Source organism: Microtus pennsylvanicus, chromosome 13, assembly GCF_037038515.1.
Source record: "Microtus pennsylvanicus isolate mMicPen1 chromosome 13, mMicPen1.hap1, whole genome shotgun sequence".
In the NCBI taxonomy this organism is placed as follows: Eukaryota; Metazoa; Chordata; class Mammalia; order Rodentia; family Cricetidae; genus Microtus; species Microtus pennsylvanicus.
In genome coordinates this window covers 48,445,921-48,466,574 of record NC_134591.1, presented here as the reverse complement: position 1 = coordinate 48,466,574, position 20,654 = coordinate 48,445,921, and the positions used below count along the sequence as shown (strand labels likewise).

The 20,654-nt window shown below is 44.4% G+C and overlaps 1 protein-coding gene across 1 annotated transcript in view; it reads left to right on the top strand.

The window, feature by feature from the left end:
* Cmpk1 (cytidine/uridine monophosphate kinase 1) overlaps positions 1–2,517 on the top strand; it is a 30,921-nt gene extending 28,404 nt beyond the window's left edge. Inside the window, exons 4-6 of the mRNA XM_075946764.1 lie at positions 89–165; positions 382–478; positions 1,430–2,517. Coding sequence (XP_075802879.1) covers positions 89–165; positions 382–478; positions 1,430–1,471 — 216 coding nt within the window. The 3' untranslated portion in view covers positions 1,472–2,517. The remainder of the gene's footprint in view (positions 1–88; positions 166–381; positions 479–1,429) is intronic.
* The last annotated feature ends 18,137 nt before the right edge of the window (positions 2,518–20,654 follow it).

The window sequence follows — 20,654 nt, the reverse complement described above, 5'->3', positions numbered from 1 at the left end:
TTTCTTTTTCTGTTTTGTTTTAGTGTCTTCAAAATATTTCCTTTTGAGTTTTTTTTAAGCATAATTTTTTACTTCTGTCGCTTTTTAGATCTGTATTGAGCGATGTCTTGAAAGGGGAAAAAGCAGTGGTAGAAGTGATGACAACAGAGAGAGCCTGGAAAAGAGGTACTTTGCAGGCTTTTTTCTACCTCAGTCCTGGTGTAGGCATTGGGTGACAGATGAAATGCCTGTTCTCTTGTCCAGAAAAGAACATCATGCTTGTATAGGCACTGTGGCTTGTAAAAAGAAAAGTATGTGAGTCAGACTCTGTCGTCACCTTCTATAACGTGGAAGAGGGAGGACAAATTACCTACAGTCTTGAAATACATGTTTCATTTGCAGAATTCAGACTTATCTTCAGTCAACAAAACCAATTATTGACTTATATGAAGAAATGGGGAAAGTCAAGAAAATAGATGCTTCTAGGTCTGTTGATGAGGTAGGTGCACCAACCTTGCCTTTGTAGCACGCAGAAGTGAGAAGTGTGGTCATGGGTAGGTGGGAGACATTTGAGGCAAACTGTGAAATTAGTTGTCTTTTTGATTTTGGGTTTTGTTTTTGTTTTTTTCCCCCCATTTCATTTTTTAAAGTCTAAAATGGGTTTTACAACTTCAGACCTGATTTTTTTTAGAAGTGGGTGGTTTATTAATTCCAAACCTCTTTCCTCAGTGGAAGGTTGGTATTTTCAGTACACTGATTTAGATCTTGTTTGTTCAGATTTGTAGCACAACTGGCATGTCGTAGCCAAGGGCCCAGCTATTCTCTCTTCCAGAACATAGAGCTTCAGAGGTGCAGGGCTTCCAGGACTCTGGCCTCTGTCTTGTTCATACTTCATGCCCGTGCTTCCGTGTATGTGAATCTGTCTGCAGATATCCCTAGTGCTTCTGAGTTCATCTACTCTCCCTTCCCCTGATCCTCTCCATCTTCTTCCTCTTGTAATCAAGGGACAGAAAAGCAAGGCCCAGAGGCGGGCTCATTGAGTAGTTCACCCATTGATTGACACTTTCTACAGTGGTGAGGCAGCACATGAGAGGACTTAGTTTTAAAGTCAAAAATGAGATTAGCCTCTTGAGTTTACATTTTACCAGACTACTAGCAGCCCATCAAGAAGTGCATTTTGTCAGGAAAGCATTAATAAAATTGAAGGCAACATGTTCATAATTTTGTGTGTTTCATTTGTATTATTGGTAAAGTGAAATAGATTAAGAAATTATAATGTTTAAAATTAATATAAAATTGATGTTTTTAACAGGAACTTAGCTGTACAATCTTTTATGTATAGTTTGTTTTACTTTTAATTTGGATGTTGGGAATTGAACCCAGGATCTCACATATGCTATACAGTGTTTTTGATAATATCTGCTTTTAAAATTGTGTTTTTCCTTTATAGGTTTTTGGTGAAGTTGTGAAGATTTTTGACAAAGAAGGCTAACTAAACCTGAAGAAAACATCTTTAAATCATGCTTGAATATTGCTTTATAGCTGCTATCACAGCCCCCTTTTAAGGCAATTTTAATCTTTCAAAATTACATCTCAATTAATGTCTAGAAATATATAGTAATACAAATTATGTGCTATTTTTAATTTGTGGTCACAGTACACAGTAAATTCAGGTTTGATCATCTTAGGTATTATGGTGCTCACCAAATGAAGAAGGGTTTCAGCTAGTTGTTGTTTGTGTTACAAGACTGTCCCTTTTCTGTTTGTGCCTTCTGTGAGCAAAATTGTTTAGTATGCATGTATATCCCTTTTGTAATTGCACCGTGTTAGGATTTGGAAATTCTTTTGCTGCATATTAAGATTTCCAACCTGTTAAGTGAATCTGTGGACCAAATTTAAAGGAACTTTATGTCTAGTCAGTTCTTGCACAAGGTATTTAGTAAACGAACTCACAAAATGGATTCCTAGCAATGTTCTAGTATTTATCAAATGACTGACCATTTTCTATCGAAAGTTAAAACTTAGGCGTTAACTTATTACAGCATATGCAAAGACGTATGGCAGGGCATAGTCTTTGCTTTCAAGGCTTGAGTCGGGACGGGGCTTCAGAGCCTGACAAGATTGCCAGCTTTCTTCTGACATAATCTGTGGGGCAAAAGGAAATGACTTGTGTTCCTATGCCCTGTGACATAGGGCTAGTCATCATTTAACTGATGTTAACACGGTTCTTAGTAGTAGACCCCGACATGCATGTGCTAGTTTATGTTGATATGATTCATTCTTATTTTAATAATACTTCAGGGTTTGTTTTGTTTTGTTTGTTTGTTAGACTAAATACAGAGTTAGACTAAATTAGGAAAAGCAATCTAATAGTTAAAATTCCCATTTGTATTTTATTTTCTGGAATACATTGTTTCATGGTTACTTGTTTTAAAAAGATTTTAAAAATCATTGCACTTTGGTCAGAAAAATAATAAATATATCTTATAAATGTTTGATTCCTTTCCTGCCTGCTTTGTTCAATAAAGTCTGAGAGTCTGAATGATTTTCTTTCTTTAAAAAATTAAAATTTGTTTTCTTTTTCTTTTTCTTTTCTATCCCTAAAGCTGAGTGATACCTAAAGTTCTTCTCTTTTTTTTGAATTATGTTTACGAATGTTTATGTTCCATGTGTATGCCTGGTGCCCACAGAAGTCAGAAGAAGGTGTTAGATCCTCTGCCACTAGAGTTACAGAAAGTTGTGAGCTGCCATGTGGATGCTGGGAACAACCTAGATCCTCTGCAAGAGTAACAAATGTTCTGCACTTGCTCTGAGTGAGTCATCTCTTCACATCTCTTCAGCCCTGTACCTGAGGTTCTTTATAGAGAGATTTCTTTAAATGTTCCTCATTTTCAGCATTTACATTATTTGCTACACAGGGTTAAATAGAACACAGACTTTGCATAATTAGATTTTATATTTAAATTTATCAAGAGTAGGAATACGTAAACAGATTTTTTTAAAATAATACATTGCTATGTGTCTTACAACATTCACTTACTAATGAGACCAATTTCAACATACTTGTCATTAGAAAACAAAGTATCTCCATACAGTAATATACTATACAATAAAGATTGCCCACCACAGCTGACATTGGGTCTGCCTTGGCTCTTGGGTGATTATAGTGAGTGTGTGCCTAGTATTTTAACCCAGTAGAGGAGAGGCTTTGTTGGTTAATCACACAGCTATGAAATGAGATGAGACTTCCTGTTCATGCTAGAGAAGAAATCTGTCACCTGGGAATGGAAATATTCTTACTGATGACTACGAGAACACCCTTTTTGGGTTTTGAGGGGACTAGGTGTTTTCCTTTATCAAATATCTCCCTGGCATTTACAAATGAATCAAAAAACGAACATTTCTAAATTATGGGTATATTTTTGTTTGCTTTTTGAGTAGAAAACATGTTTACAGTATTGAGTTTTGGAGTTGATTGAGATACATCTGACATGGCTAGCGTAGTCATTCCATTTCTTAAAGATTCAGTACTAAGAAGCTTTTGTGATTCTTGAAGGACCTTACTTTGAGCATTGCTGTATCTTAAAAGTTAACGTCATTTCTGTGTATTAGTGTTGAGTGTATATGAATTATTTAATAATCCCAATAAATGTGCTGATGGCTTTGCTGTCTTTGCTGGTCCTGATTTCTGTCCTCTTAAGGGTATTGAAGATGAGACAGTATAACATGTGAGCCATCACACAGCAGAAGCAGAGTTCAGGGCAGAATTTTCTGCTCTGCCTTGTGTTTGGGTGTCTGGACTTAAACAGAACATGAAACAGTATCCCATTTCTTCAATAGCTGATCTGGGCAGAGCACATGGAACCTGTTTCACCACCTGTGGGAAGCATTTCTTGCTTGTCTCTTGGAATGGAATTTAACAGCAGGGAGTGTCTCAAAATGTGGGCTTTTTGTAGACTGGCTATGTTATCATTTTAGTATTTGCTTTCATTGAAGAATTAACTGGAGATAATGGTGATTGAAAGATTAGACCATAGGCTAGCACCCCTTCCTTGGAGATTTGGGTTGTCATCTTCAAATGGCTACTAATGACACAAGCCATTGTGCTACCAGCAAATTCTTTGCCTTCTGGTTTTCTGTCTAGAACACTGATGTAGGTGCTCAGATATCTTCTATTAATTTCTACCTTTTTTGTTTTGTTTTTGTCTCCTGTGAGACAGAATTTCAGCTGTATAGCCAGGCTGATGTCAAACTCACCCCCCTCCTGCTTTAGCCTCTTCTGTGCTGGGATCATAGGTCTGTACCACCACACTGGTTCAGTTATTGTTACTTAGTTCAGGTATCCTAATACCCCGTATCTTCAGCTAAATCAAATATTCCTTAATTCTAATCATTTATTTTTAGTAAAAAGGAAGCCTATGTGCCAAAGAGGAAGAAAAACAACAGTTCTAATCCCCTGTCCCTTTCCTTTCTCATCCTTGAAGCCAGTGTGCTGTTGTATGTTGATGTAATAATCTGGGTGTTCTCCAGACTCATTTTTTCTTGTTGTTGGGAGATAGGAAAATTGCGTTGAATTTTATACTAGGGTTAACCATCCTAGCTCCAGGCTGCCAGGCTCAGGCTTTTGCAGATCCTTGCCTACCAGACCCATCAGAGAAAAACCCACTTTTCTTGAGTCTGTCTTCAAAGAGGTCTTTCTTGGTAGGTCACCAAATACAGTACCATATTCTAGCCTTTAGTGTGCTCATGAACAGCACCAATTAAGAGCACTTATTGAAAAAGCACAAGTTTGGATCCCAGCGTTCTGCAAATGTGATTCCAGCTCTGAGGGATCTGGTTTCCTCTTTGGGCCTCCATGTGTGAGCAGGTGTGTACACACACACACCACCCTGTAGATGCACAGACACAGATACATACACATGTACACACACACACACCACCCTGTAGATGTACAGACACAGATACATACACATGTACACACACACACCACCCTGTAGATGCACAGACACAGATACATACACATGCACACACACACACACCACCCTGTAGATGCACAGACACAGATACATACACATGCATAAATAGAAAATTTTTTTTGGTTGTTTGAGACGGGTTTCTTTTAGCCCTGACTGTTCTGGAACTTGCTCTGTAGAACACGCTGATTTTATACTTAGATCTGCCTGCTTCTGCCTCCTGAGTGCTGGGATTAAAGGCGTATGCCACCACTGCCTAGTTAAGAATTATCTTTCTTAAAAACATGTTTCTGAGCTTTGGAAATACTCATACAGTATTTTTTTTCTTTTCTTCTTTTTTTTTTTTTTTTTAACAATGTCTCGCTATATACTCTTGACTGGTCTCGATTTCACAGGACCTGCCTGCCTCTGCCTACTAAGTAAGTTCTGGGATAAAAGACTCCTGACTCCTGAATTTAAGATGCGCTTCCAAGAAAACTTTTTCATTAAGTTGTGTTGGGAGTTCTAAACTCTTGGATCCCTGTAAGGATGCAGCTGAAGTGACCTCCTGCCAACTGCCTGGCTCTGAGGACTTCCAGGGCCAGAGGGCAAAGCTATTGGCCAGGTTCAACAATCAGTATCTTAAAAGGTACAAAGCTACATGCCCTGGCTCACCATGAGCGGTTTATAGGCTTTTTAAAGAAGCATTTTTACAAGCTCTTAGAACTTGGTAGAACTTGATGTTGGTAAGACAGTACCAGAGTGGCCTCATGTTGTCAAGCCGCTTGCTCTCTACCAAGAGCACAGCAGATACTGTCATTGCCATGTCCTCATTTGGGATGGCGGTCTAAATGGACACATTCTTTACATTATGTAGAAGGTAAAAATAAAGTTTAATTGGCTAGCTTTTAGACTGGGAGAGAGTACTTTGACTTTAGAATGACTAAGTTGTTGACCTCAGGGTGTAGCTCTGTAATAGAGCATTTATTTAGCATGATCAAGGTCCTGGGTTCAATTTCCAGCACCACGAGAACTAAATAAAATGACCGGGTTAAAACAGCTGGGTATATACAGCCAGGTTTCTATCATCCTGGCAATATTGGAGACTCAGGCAAGAGGAAAGGATCATATGAGTCCAGGAGGACAACCTGAGCAATACAGCAAGCCTGAACAATAAAGCCAGCGACCTCAAATAGTGTCTGAATGTGTCGTACACAGTGCCCAGCATGATTGAGCAGAGTGTATCCCTTCCTCTGCTTAGAGCCTTTACTCAGGTTCAATAAGTGCTCTTTCAGAAAGGAAGGTGAACACCAGGCATGGGCCTGAGTCTGCTGCTGCTTGCTAATGGAAAAATACAAAATTGGGCAAGGAGAGTAAAATTTTATTTCACTATACTTACATTACGGTCCCTGCTGGGGCTGGTTTGTCCTCCCAGCGTCACTCATCAGACACCACTTCTTGTTCTAGCCCCCAAATGCTCGTGTTTGCTGACCACATTCCCACCCCTTTCCCGGCTGTTTAGTGACAAGAACCGCTTCAGGAATGTACTTCATCTTAACATCGTCTGTCTTCATTTCTCTTTATGTTTTGAGCGATTTTATGGATATTTATGAATTTGACTCAAAGTAGTTACTTAGAGCTAAACCACTGTCTTAACGTGACCACATATACACATAGGCTTGGTTATCTCAGTCTAGTGATATTCATACAAGAGTATGCCCTCTTAGTTTCGGCTAGCTGGTCACTCCCAAGTCAGTTTTCAGGGATGTTGATTCCGAGGCTTGGTTCCAAAGGATGGTAACAGCACCAAAATTTTCATGTTACAAAAACTGGTCTGCTCTTCATTAAAAAAAAAAGGCTGTTGAGAAAAAGATACAACCATCAATCAGCTATACCCAATCCCTACAAGCTTACCAGACAAACTCAGGTCCAGTGGTTTCTTAACCACACTTTTGAAAATGCTTTTTCTGCATATGTATGGATGTCTTAGGTGTATTCATATGTGAGGGGGTTCATATATATGAGGAAGCTTGTACACATGTATATATGCTTGTGAATGTGAAAGTGGAAAGCCAATGGATTTTTCTCAGTCAGCTCCTGCTGAACCTGGAGCTTGCCCCAGGGATCTAATCTCTGTCTCCTGAGTGCTGAGAGTATAGGCAGTCACCATTCCTGACTTTGACATAGGTTCTGGGGCTCTGAATCCATCCTCATGTAAGTCCCTTATCCACTGAGTCACCCTCCCTCTTTTTTTTTTTTGTAGTCCAGGCTAGCCTGGAACTCCCTGTGTATCCTAGGTGACCCCAACATGCTGCAGTCCTCTTTCCTGCCTCAACCTCCTGAGTTGTGGGTTTACAAGTGTGAGCTGCCGCACCCAGCCAGTCTGCTTTTAATGCTGTCTGGCTTTTACTGTGGTCTTATTTTGTTTTTCTAGCAATTCTGAGGCACTTTGGAGTCATTTTCCTTTTGCAAGGACAATTAAAGCGAGGCCCAGAAGTCCGAGTAAACTACCTAATGAACTTTACAAGTGGGCAGTTGGGGTTTGGAACTGAGGTACAACTGATGCATTCACTTTGAGTCTCCTCCTCTACCTACTGCCCACCTACCCCCTTATTCTTCCATCTTTTCCCATTGGCTGGTTGATTGAGTGACAGGGTCTTTTGTAGTCTAAACCAGCCTCAAATTCCAACGTATCATTGAGTTTGACCCTCAAATTCTGATCCTCTTACCTTCTGAATGCTGGGATTATAAACCTGAGCTACCATGCCTGGCTCCCTCCCTCCCTCCCTTCCTTCCTTTCATATTATGCTGGACATGGTAATGCATGACTTTAATACCAGAACTCAGGGAAGGGGACAGAAGTAGGTGGATCTCTGTGAGTTTGAAGCTAGCCAAGGCTACAGTGAAACGCTCAAAAAACAACATGTTGTCTTACTTAGTTGTGCTGTACACACACACACACACACACACACACACACACACACACACACACACACTGCCATAGCTTATGTAGAAGTTAGAGGACAACCTCTGGAAGTCCAGTGTGTCCTTCCACCGTGTAGGTTCCGGCTTAAACTCAGCTCATCATTCTTGGAGGCAGTTGCCCCTGCCTGCTGAGCTACCTTGTCGGTCCAAGAAAGATCTCACCTTTCTTGTGTTGTTGTGAGATGGGATCTAGTGTTTCACTATAAGATGTAACTTTTTTTCCTTATTGCTGACTTCATGCTAGATTTAAGAGCCAGGAGAATAAAGGCACCAGTCTTTTATTATTTTTATTTGGTATTTTTTATTCTTTGAAAGTTCCGTATGTTTATGCTACAATCAAAAACGTCAGTTTTATGGTCAGTCATGGCGGTGCATGCCTTAGTTCCAGCACCAGGGAGTCAGAGATAAGTGCGTTCCTGTGAGTTCTAGGCCAGCCTGGTTTACATAGTGAGTTCCACATCAGCCAAAGCTACATGGTGAGACCTTGTCCCAAAAACAAAACAACAACAAAACCAACACCTCAAACTCACATCAGTTTATAAGTCCTGTCTCTCAGGACCCAACATAGTTTATAGTGGACACTCAATTAATACCTGTTGGAAAGAAGACACTGAAAAGAAAAAAGATTGGCAGTAGCTGTGGCTTCGAGGTTCATGTCTGAACTTTGGTCCCAGAAGGGTCTGCTTGTGATCCCCTCGGGATTTTATTGTCATTGCCCCTGAAGGTTGGGAGTGGTTGGACATAAAGTAGGAGTAGAAAGGGAAGTGGACTTTGGACACCATCAGCTCCACTCTGCTTGAAGCATACAATTCAGAAAGATTTCAAATGTGACCCTCAGAGGTTAAAAAAAGGAACCACAACCAGAAAACTCCATTCTGGCAGACATCATCCATGTTAGATTTTTAAAAAATGTAGTATGTGTAAGGGGGGGAGGAGGAAGGGAGGAAGGGAGAGAGACAGAGACAGAGACAGAGAGAGAGACAGAGAGAGACAGAGAGAGACAGAGAGACAGAGAGAGAGAGAGAGAGAGAGAGAGAGAGAGAGAGAGAGAGAGACTGGGACTTGTCACAGTGTGCATGTGGAGGCCAACGGATGTCTTTGTGGAGTTAGCTCTCTCCTTCCACCTTTATCTGAATTCTAGGGACGGATCTCTGATCGTCAGGTTTTCGTGGCAAGTGTCTGACCCGCAATCTCACTGGCCAGTTTTGTTTTGACCCGTTACACCTCTATTTCGCTATTACTATGTTAGGACATGGAAAATCTCTGCTGTACAAAGGCAAATTTCTGCTTTATGTTTAGAGTTGAAACCATTTAGTACAAATGTCTGCTTGAAACCTTATAAAATTATAGTATATCCTCAGGGCTTTTACAATGGTTGTATTTATTGAAACTAGGCAATAACCAACCGGCATGCTTGCAGCCTGCTCTCTTGAGTCAGGCACTGTGGTGTTTCTGTATTTATTACACTAAATTTACTACGGGGGGGGGGGCATGCTCATGCATGTGTGTATGTGGAGGTTAGAGGTGAGTTTGTGTCCTCTAACCTGTGACCTCTAACCTGTGACCCTGCTGAATGAACTCACATCATTGGCCTTGTTGGCAAGACCTTTTACCTGCTGAACTCTCTTTCTCTAGTCCTTTATGTTATGTTGGATTCATTTTTGTTGTTTTGTTTTGAGACAGTATTTTGCCATGGAATCCTGGCCGGTCTGGAACTCATATGTAGACCAGGCTACTCTTAAATTTACAACGATCCTCTTGCCGTTGTCTCCTGAGTATTGGGATTTCCACCATGCCCAGCTGGCCCTTCTTTTATTTCTTTTTTATTTTTTGGTTTTTTTTTTTGAGATGGGGTTTCTCTGTGTCCTGGCTATCCTGGAACTCATTTTATAGACCAGGCTGGCCTTGAACTCACAGAGATCCACCTGCCCCTCTCTCCCGCGTACTGGGATTAAAGGTGTGTGCCATCATTGCCTGGCTTGATGTTTTTTTTAAAAAATATTTATTTATTTATTTATTATGTATACAATATTCTGTGTGTATGCCTGAAGGCCAGAAGAGGGCGCCAGACCTCTTTACAGATGGTTGTGAGCCACCATATGGTTGCTGGGAATTGAACTCAGGACCTTTGGAAGAGCAGGCAATGCTCTTAACCACTGAGCCTTCTCTCCAGCCCCTGGCTTGATGTTTTTAAAAAATTAATGTATGTGTATATGTGTTTGTATGTATGTTCCATGTGTCCAGGTGCCCATGGAGGCCAGAGAGGGTGCAGTTAGAATTTCTGGAGCTGGGGCTTCAGGGTTGTGAGCTACTCAAAGTGAGTGCTAAGAATTGAACTCAGGCCCACTGGAAGAGCAAGAAGGACTCCCTTAACCTCTGAGCCATCTCTCCAATACCTAGCATTGTGATTCTTTTATTCAAAATTTTACTTATCTATAAATATGAATAGATTTATTTATTTATTGAGTGGGGGTGAGCATTACTATGTCATAGTCGTTGCTCTGCCAATGTGTGGGTCCTAGGGATTGAAGTCAGGTTGTTAGATCAACACCTAGTTCCTTTACCAGCTGAGCCATGTAGCCAGCTCCCAAAAACTGAATCTTGCTCTGTTGTTGAGTGTGGAAAGATGCTTAAAAGAATGAGTTATATGTCTTTCATATTCTCTTCCTGACAGGGTGGGGGTCAGTGCAGACTCTTAGTAAGCTTTTGTGTAGTGGAAGAGGAAAGTGTCCTCGAGGCTGTTCAGATGGTTGGAACCAGAGCTGGGCTGAGAACTGTGCTCTCCTGTCTGCTGGTTCTTCCTCCAGCGCCAGCACTTTCCCACCACCTTCCAGTGAAGGACTTGGAAAGGCGAAGAAGCAGTCATCCCATGATGCTCCGGAACTGCTGTTACCGTGTAACGGGACTTCATGAGCATTTATTGAATTTATGTATTTTAAATCATGTTTAAAACAAAGCGCCATGCCTCAGGCTCCACCTCCAGGAAATCTAATTTAATTTTAAAGGCTCCTTGGATGAGTCCAACCAGTGGTTCTCAAACAGGATATTTGTGAGGGCTGTTAAACCCAGAATATATCCCACAATGTGGGCTTCTGAGTCAATCTAGTGTATGATCAAGAATCTCTGTGTGTGTGTGTGCATGCGTGTGCATGTGAATAACAAAGGACAGGCATCATTCCTCAGGCGCTGTCTATCTTGCTCTTTGAGAGAGGTTGCTCATTGGCTAGGAACTCAGCAAGCAGGCTAGACTAGCTGCCAGTGAGCCCAAGGACCCACTAGTCTCCTTCTCCCCAGCACTGGGATTACTCACACATTAGAATTGGTATTCCTTACAAACTTTTAGATGATGTTAGTACTCTGAGAATCTCTATACTAAAGATAACTTAGATCGATGCAGCCCTGTGGGCAAGGGGCCAAGTCTATCCACAGTGCCCAGGGCAGAGGAGGTTCTCAGTGTGAGTGGGTTGACAATCAGTGGGCATTTAATGAGAGCTCACAAATGAAACAGTTGCCTAGTCAGCCATTCCAGAGGCTCCAGGACTTGGGAAGGGGCTGTGAGAGGGTCTCTAATGTTCTTCCACTAGGGGAGTTGCCCAAAGGATGTCAGATAAAGGCTGGAAGAGCACAAGGGACCCCCAAACTCTGAAGGGAGGTGGAGTAAATGTATTGAGCATGGCTTGAGGACAGTGTAATGGTTCAGAAGCAGTGCAAGGAAGGCCTAAGGGGCCCCGCAGTGAGTTGGGCTTCTCGAAGATATGGGTCCGTCACCCTAAACACATACACATAGTCTTCTATCCCTGAGGTTCCGTGGTTCAGTGGTGATCATGTTTGAATTGTAGCTGAGTCTGAGGTCCACCTGGGACCCCAGATATATTCTCAGGCCTTCTTGAGATCTAGGATTCAGGATTTCCATAGCCATAGAAGTGGGGGAAAGAGTCTAGACAGCATGGGGTTGGGGGCCTTCTCATAGAAGCCTAAATGCTGAGATGTTCCCTTGGCTTCTCCTGTCTCCCAGGGCCACCTGCTCAGCAAAGGCTCCTGGAAGGGCTGCTATTAGTGGTTGGGGTAGGCAACTTTGTAATGGAGAAGAGGAACTGTGTGCTTCCATAGAAAACTAGCGCCGGAAAAAGACAGCAAGGAAAGCTATGGGAGAGCCTCCTGGTAAGCGAGAGCAAAGGTCCGTGTGAAGAGGAAGACGGCAAAGATAACTGCACTGGGAAGTCTTTAGTAAAAGGTTAAGGTGTGCGGAAGGTGTCCTCTGGTTATGTGACTGAGCCCAGACTAGAAAGCTGGGGAGCTCTTAGGCTGTATGAGTCAGTGCTACAAAGCACTTTGGATTTTGGAGGCTGCCCTCCTGTTTATCTCCTTCTCCCACTTCTCCCCTACCCCCTTCCACCACCTCCCCTCTCTTCCTTCTCCCTGTAAACTCCCTTGAATTCTATTCTGAAACCCTTAATGGGTTTTTCCATCTCACTTGGGACATTTTGAAAACCCTCTCTGGCTTGGCCTATGTTGGGGCTGGGCCCAAGGCAAGCTGGCTAGGAGGTGGGTCCCAGCAATAAGAAACCCACAGAATTGTGTCTGTTATTTAAGAAAAGTTTCTGGGTTTTTGGCTAATTGCAAAAATACATAATGGATGCTTTTTGCATCTGCTAGTTATTCTAGAACAGGCCGTCATCCAAGAGCAAACTTTAAACAAACAATAAGATTATGGAGCTTAACTGTTTCAATGTGTAACAGAAAAGAAAGCCAAGCCCCGAGAAGTTACATTAACACATGCACTCAGACATAAGCACACGAGCGATCATACCAACAGATAGAGCATACACACGCAGGGTTTGGCACTAGTGCACACAAATCCATGCTTGCGTACTAGCGCCTAGGGCATATTTGCACACAACTCTCACACAAGCCCCATTAAACACCTATACAGGCTCTTAAGGTACGTAACATAAATTGCACATGCATATATGTATTTGAAAACACCCACATATTTGGGCAACAAAAGCACACAGATACACACCACCAAACCCACAGGCATTTACGAAAATCTTTTTTCTAGTTACATGAGTGATGTTCCTGTATAAATGAGTGGCACTCACAATTGGAAATTGAGTGAAGCACTCTGTCACGGGCTTAGGCTGTGTCTAGTCTGGGTTAGGTGTAGTTATCAACGTAGCCACCAAGGGGCGCCCAGGGTCCATTCTGCATCTACCTCGCGCTTTCCAGTTTCTGTACATACACAAACCGGCACCTTCCTGTTCTCATTCTCTGCGCAGAGCTTTGTGGGCCCAACCCTGACTTTTCCCAGTGTCCCCTGCACTCATTTTAATCTTCTTCCTGTGACATACCACAGAAACAAAGTCCCCTCCAGTCGAACAAGGCATCTTACATAAGTGGATTTGTCACATCTCGAAAGACATAGAACTCCTACCTAACCCCTCTCTGGAAGCAGTTGTCAAACTCACTAGGTTTCCAGCCTCTCCCAGACTCTCTCTTCCAGTGCACAACTGCCAGAGTCACAAATACACACTCAAGTGATGGAATAAAAAAGCTTGTGCCCAGCCAAATACAGCCTACACACACACACACACACACACACACACCATCAGGATGAAGAGGTCTCTGGCCTTCAACACTCACCTGGCCTTTTGTGTTTCAGGGTAACAGGTGTCAGTTTCTAAGTACAAGGTAGGGGCTGAGGGATTGGCTCAGGAGGTGAAGCACTCACTGTGCAAGGCTGAGGGCGTGAGTCCCCCCGAGGACCTAAACAGAGGCCCTGTGCGATAGAGTGCACACTTGTAATCCCAGCTCTCCTACTGGGAGAAAGGAGAGCAGAACAGAAGCATCTCCAGAAGCTCAAGGACATGGCATATGCAGCAATGAACAAAGAGACCCTGTCTCAAACAAGATGAGGCTGCTTGACCTGCACACATGCACCGTGGCACACATACCAGCACTCACATACATCACATACACATATGAACCCCCACCCAAGGTAGGAACAGGAAGACTAGAAGTCATGAAACTTTTGATGTTTTTTAGATTTTCAGGCAGAAGCACTCTTGCCTCCTCACTAAATAGCTCAGACTTCTCCCCCAACAGACACTCCCACGGGGGCCTGCACAACTCCGGAAACACAAGAGTGATGCCCTTCCGAAGATGTAAGGGTCCGCTGTGCACATGTCAGCAGTACTACACAGGACACGCAACAGCAGCCCAAGTGTAGAGGTGGCTGCAAGGAACCTTCGGGAGCAGTGGGGCTGAGGGAGGGAGAGCTGAGGAATGGGCATTGCATCCCTGTTTCGTTCCTCACAGAGGAAGCCCAGGTCTGCTTGTCTGTGGCCTCAAAGTTTAGCCACCAGTCCAGAATGACTCTTATGACATAAACCAAGGATGTGCTTGAGACTGACAGGCCAAAGGCACACTGGGTTGTTTGGTTTCTATGGCTTCACAATAAGTCACCACAACTAGGTGACTTAAAACACCTGCTTATTACCTCAAGTTCTACAGGTCAGAAGTCCAGGTAGAGCTAGCTAGCTTCCCAGCCCACAGTGTCATAAGCCTGAAATCAAGATGTCAGCTGACGCAGGCTCTTCCTGGAGGTCCTGAGCAATTCACCTGCAAGCTTCTTCCTTATGGTTGATGGGCAGAGGCCCTCATCCCCTTGCTGAGTGCTGATCATCGGGTGTTCTTGGCTGCTCTCAGGTCTTTTCCTCGTGCCCTTCTATCTTAAGCTCAGCGAAGGAGGCAGAACCCTCCTCTTGTTTTGTGTCTGTCACCTCTTCAATTAAATGGCTCAGGTAACAGTATTGGGTTGGGCTCAGTATCTCCCCATCTCGAGTTATCTGGCCAGTTCCCCAGCTGCAGCTGTTGAGTCCCATTTACCTTGTAGTTCTCAGAGGAGGGAGTTATCTAAGGGAGACAGAACTCTGCCCAGGCCTTACCCTCACGCGTCCTTTCCCCTCTGAGTGTGCGTTGAGCGTGCGATTCTGCTTTATGGCAAAGGGTGGATTATCGTACTGTGCCCAATCAAGCTGTAAGAGCCCATTTATAAACCAGAAGTTTCTCTAGTTGGCAGGAGAGAAGAAAGTCAAAGAGGTTCAGGCACGAGGAACACTTGCTTGTTGCTTGCTTAGAAGACAGAGAGGACCTTGTGCCAGGAAGGGAGAAGGTCTGGGAGCTGAGAGCGGCCTGCTGCTGACAGCAAAGACTCAGGGGTAGCCGGCCACACCTTGAAGGAACTGATTCCACCTGCGAGCCTGTTGGTGGACTCTTCCGCAGAGCTTCCAGATAAAAGCCTGCCTTTGGGCTCTAGTGAGTGGAATCCAGTGAACTTGTCCAAAGTCTGACAGGCAGAACTGTGAGACATGAGCCGATGCTGTTTGGAGCTGCTCGCTGCTGGTGGTTTGTTGTGTAACAATAGAAAACAACTACACCAGGCAGGATATGGCAGTCTCTGATTGCCCATACACAGCTTTTCCCTCCTTCACGTTTGTGTGTTTAAAAAGAAGTTTCATGTGAAGGTTATTTGGTCTTAAAACATTGTGTTCAATTTGAAAATGTGCGCATTTTTAAGTATTCTTGGCTATTTCTTCTCCTCTCTTCCATGCCGTATAGTTTTCATTTGATGGATCCAGTTTCTTACTGAGCCTCTGTGAGGGTATTAATAGCATTTTACAAGTCTACGTTTAGTTCTTTTCTGCTTCTTGCATTGTCTCCTGAGGTCTTTTTGTGTGTTTGTCTTCCTTTGGGTTGGAGGCATTCCTCTACTGTTGTGGTCACCTTTGTTAGTCAATGCTCAAGCCAAGGCTCCACGAGCTGGTGACTGCGCCTCCTGTCAGCCGCCAGCTGAGTTCCTTCTCCTCTCCCCACCCAGGGAAGGTCTTCTGTGGATGGTCAACTTCTTCAGAAGCCTGTGGCCTCCCCTTGAGAGCCAATACAGATCCTTTGGTGTTCTGTGCAGAGGAGAACGGACTGCCTGGACAGACTGTTAATTCAGGGGACAGCTGGGGACTTTCTGGCTCTTCTCAGGGAGGTCAATTACCCTTTCTTAGCTGTGTCTTTCTTTCTCTGCACCCCCAGACACAGACACCCCTGCCCTCCTGTGTGGAACCTAGTCTTCCACCGCTGTTATGGTCCTAAAATCTCTTACAACAACTTGTCAACTAAGGCCTCCTCCCCCACTGTCTTTATTGTTGTGAGTTTGTACCCTTCTGTTCCAGCTTCTTTTCTGTGGCTGTCGTAAAATATTCTGACCAAAAGCAACATGGAGAAAGAAGTTTATTTGGTCTATACTTCTAGGTCATAGTCCATTATTGAGGGAAGTCAGCGCAGGAACTCAAAAGTAGTAGCCTGGAGCCAGAGTCATGGAGGAATACTGCTTGCTGGGTAACTCTCCAGCTTGTTCATAGGCTCATACTTAGCTTCCTTTCTTCCTTCCTTCTTTCCTTCTTTCCTTCTTTCTTTCCTTCCTTCTTTCCTTCCTTCCTTCCTTCCTTCCTTCCTTCCTTTTTTCTTTCTCCCTTCCTTCCTTTCTAAATGTATATATTTATTTAATTATTTTTTCATACAATATATTTTCATCATGTTTCCTCTCCCCCAGCTACTTCCAGATCCTCCCTACCTCTCTAACTACCCATCTTCATATTCTTTCCCTCTCTCTTTTTCAAAACAAAAAGCAAGAAACAGAAACAAACCCCACAAAAATACAAAAATGAAAATCAAAAACAGGCAAAATACCAATAATACAAAAAAAGCAAAAACAAAACAAAATGAAAAAAAAAAGAACTCTACAAAATACCATTGAGTTCATTTAGTGTTGGCTACTCTGAAGTGTAGTTGATATATCCAGCTACATTGCATTGGAGAAAACCGACTTTTCCTTAGCCAGTGAACACCTACTGCAGATAGCTTCAGGGTTAGGGCTGGGACTCTGTCCACTTTCCCTTCTCAGTGTTGGGACCCATGTGACTGGCACCTGTGCAGGTCCTGTGCATGCTGCCGCAGTCTCTGTGAGTTCACACGTGTGTGGGTCTTGTGTCTGGAGGATACTCTTTCCTTGGAGTAATCCATCACCCAGCTTTCTCACATAGTCCAGGACCATCTGGGGATGGTGCTGCCCACAGTATGGTCCTCTTGCATCAATCGATAAGGAAGACAACCCCCACCCCATCTACTGACATGGCCACAGGCCAATCTGATCAATCAAGGGTTTCCTCTCAGATGACACTAGATTATGTCAAATTGGAAATTAAAACTGACTAGGATACCTCCTTATTCCTCAAATATTTTTGGAGGCTCTCAAGAGAAGAGTGATAAAGCAAGCAGTTGGTTTAGCACAGCAAGTGCATGGGCCAAAGATCTTTCTTCTCTCTTCACTTCACTGGTGGCTCTCTAGGGACAACTCCAGACCCCCAGGCTTCTTTCCTCCCCACAACCCAAGCACCATTCCTTCACTTTTAAAAACTTGTTCTCCAGAAAGAACTGTACCCCGAGACTGCTGTCAGCTTGATGCATCCAAAACATAATCCCAACACAGTCTCAGGCATCAGAACGCTTTGTAAAATAACATCCAGTTACCCCAAAGCTGGCTCTGCCGAAGGGCTGAGACCTATGAAAAGGACTCGAGCTTGGCTCTTTGTCCTCTGTCCTTATACTGGGCTACACAACCTACAGACACTGAGGGCTTCTTGCTGTTCCCTGCCCATGGGATCATAAAGCCTGGTCACCCCAGAGGTAGCTCTGTATCCCAGAGCTTCATGGACAGATCTGCTGGGCTGGGTGATGCCCCAAGAATGGGACAGCAGGCTTCTATGCGTCCTAAATGGCTGTGTCTAAAGGATCCTCTGAAGACAGGGTATGGCCCATCAGCCCGATCTGCCTAAGTCTGAGGATATCAGTGCTAAACCCAGAAAGATTTAGAAGTGTGAGTTTGTTACCCTAGCTGCAGAGGACACGTCCCCTGTCTGTCTAACCCTAAGTTAGTTTCCACAGAGGAAGCTTAGGTACCAGCTGCTGGTACTAGCTACTCTAAGTTAACTTTTTAGGGTCCTGGTTAGCCTCGAACGCCAGTGCACTCCTAGCTCTTCCTCATCTCTGAACTGTGATGGACAGCCCAGCTACTGCCATCTGCAAGCCTTCCTCATTATCCCCCACCCCCAGCTCTGCTTGAATACCACGGGATGGGAGCTGGGTGTAGAGATGCAGCTGAATCTTCTCCTCAGGGATCCCAGCATGACTCCAGGAACCGCCCAGAATAGGTTGGATTCCTCTCCCTCATCTCCATTAACTGCAGGGTTGAAAAAGGACAATAGATTTACAGGTCACATCTCAGTTCCTCCTCAGGATAAAGTCTGACTGTGGTTCTCACGTCTCCGGAACCTCAGCGTGAGGCCACAGGCAGCTGTCAGCATTCTCCCTCACACTGAGGAAAGTGGGGTTTTGCCGGGCTAACTTGCTTAGAGGCTCACCCACGACAGTGGTGGCAGGAATGGGACTTGCACCAGACGGTGCCTGATGTGGAAGTCTGAGAATTGGAAAGGGCCTTGCAAGGTCCACTTGAAGTCTCAACTCTTCTAATCCTGTTTGCTCCCTGTTCTGAACTTTCACAGAAAACCAAGTTCACATTGGCCTTGATCTTCCGGGACATTATTTGTTTGCCCACCACCAAGTCCAGAGGGCATGTCTAGGCCTGGGGCAGTAGCTGGAGGGGCAGTAGCTGGTGGGGCAGTAGCTGGTGGGGCAGTAGCTGGTGGGGCAGTAGCTGGAGGGGCAGTAGCTGGAGGGGCAGTAGCTGGTGGGGCAGTAGCTGGTGGGGCAGTAGCTGGTGGGGCAGTAGCTGGAGGGGCAGTAGCTGGTGGGGCAGTAGCTGGTGGCCAAGGGCTGTGCCCCTTTCCTCGAACCTCACTGTGTCAGTCCAACTTTCTGTTGAGGGTCAAATACTACGAGGGGCAGTTTACAAAGAGGCAAGGTTTTGCTTTGGCTCAGATGTGCTCTGAGGCAGGATCTGGCTCTACTTCCGTGTAATATGGGCAGTCAGTTTCCTCCTTTACCTAATGAAAGGCGTCTTCCAACTCCTTGGGGCTGAGAAGCAAGGGTAATGGGAAAGTGCTGGATGCTCAACTGTGTGCAGGCTCGGAACTGCCCCAGCCAAGTCCAGCAGATTTTGCCTCCAGCCATTGGTGTTGGGATTTGCCAAACAAACCTAATCACTTAATGAGAAACGAAAATGGTGCCTGGTTCCTCCACTAAATTGCCCCTTTGAAAACAACACACAGGAGATTTATAGTAATCGCTATAATTACCTCATAAAACCCAGAGTTTGAAGGCTGACACGCCTCATTTCTGGGAGGAATTTAGAGGCAACAAATTAAGGCAAAGAGTTCTTGGCCTGCTTTGTCCTTGGCTCCCTGGAACCCAGGACTCTTCCCGCAGAGTGCCTGACCCCAGCCAAACGCTGTACTGAACATTCTGCAGGCAGTGGTGGTTTTTCTTTTTCTTGTTTTGTAGACTTGCTCCTCCCCTCTATGGCTGGTGTGCCTACAGGAAGGTGAATCAAACGTCCCAAGAAGGTTTGGATCAGGGTAGATGCCAACCGCTGAGGCTGCTTGCAACATCTGAGCTAAAAGGGCATGAAGAGCAGATGGGGACATACATAAATGCTGTCCTTAGCTGGACACAACAACAATTATTACTACTGGGTACTCGCTATGCTACAGGCACTGAGCTAAATGTTTGAAACAACAGGGGTGGGGTTGGGGTTCACAAAAGTTCCTGTTCCCTAGAGCTCATCTCCTAGTGGAGGTGCACAGACAGGAGGCAGAAATAAAGGGACTCTTACAATACGGTGTTAACGTACTGACTTTTCTTGTTCTGTAGTTAAATGCCTGACAAGAAGTCACTTAAAGAGGAGAGGCTTATCTTGGCTCCTGGTCCAGGGGATACAGTCTGTCAGGGAAGGCATGGTGCAGATCTGTGGCATGAGGGATATACGGTACAGCTTCCCCTGCATCTCAGTGGGCTGGGAAGCAGAGAGGAAATCCAGAAAGGCCATAACACAGACAGCTCTGATCCAGTGGCCACTTCATCCAGAGAGGCCCACAGCCTCCCTAAACTTAGTCAACAGTTAGGGACCAAGTATGCAAACACAAGAGCTTGTAGGAGACCTTTAAATGCTGACCACAGCAGATATGTCTCAGAAGGGCACAAGCACTAGGAACAGAAATAAAGTAGGGAAGAGTCACAAAAGGAGGGCACTAGTTTTGTTTTGGGAGTTCACTAAGGGCACTGAAGCAGGTCAAGAAAGGCCCATGCAGGGGCTGGAGAGATGGCTCAGCAGTTAAGAGCACTGACTGCTCATCCAGAGGATCCAAGGTTCAATTCCCAGCACCCACATGGTGGTTCACCTGACACCCTCACACAGATATATGTGCAGGCGAAATACCCAATGCACATTCAAAAATAAAATTAAGAAGTGCCCACATGGATACACGAGGGGAAAGTGTTCTATTGGTGGGAGGAGCTACCTTAGAGGTATGGAAGTAGAAGCCATGATCCATACTGTCCTCCAGGAATACCCAGGCGGCCAGTGCGGCCCGAGCAAGGAGAGTTAAGCAGGGCACTGGGAGGGTTGTTTTGTCCTCATCTGGGAAGACACTGGAGAAGTGACACAGGGTAACGCCATATGATTTCAGTCCACAAGGATGTAGCCTCTTATTGTCACTGTTTCTGATCTCC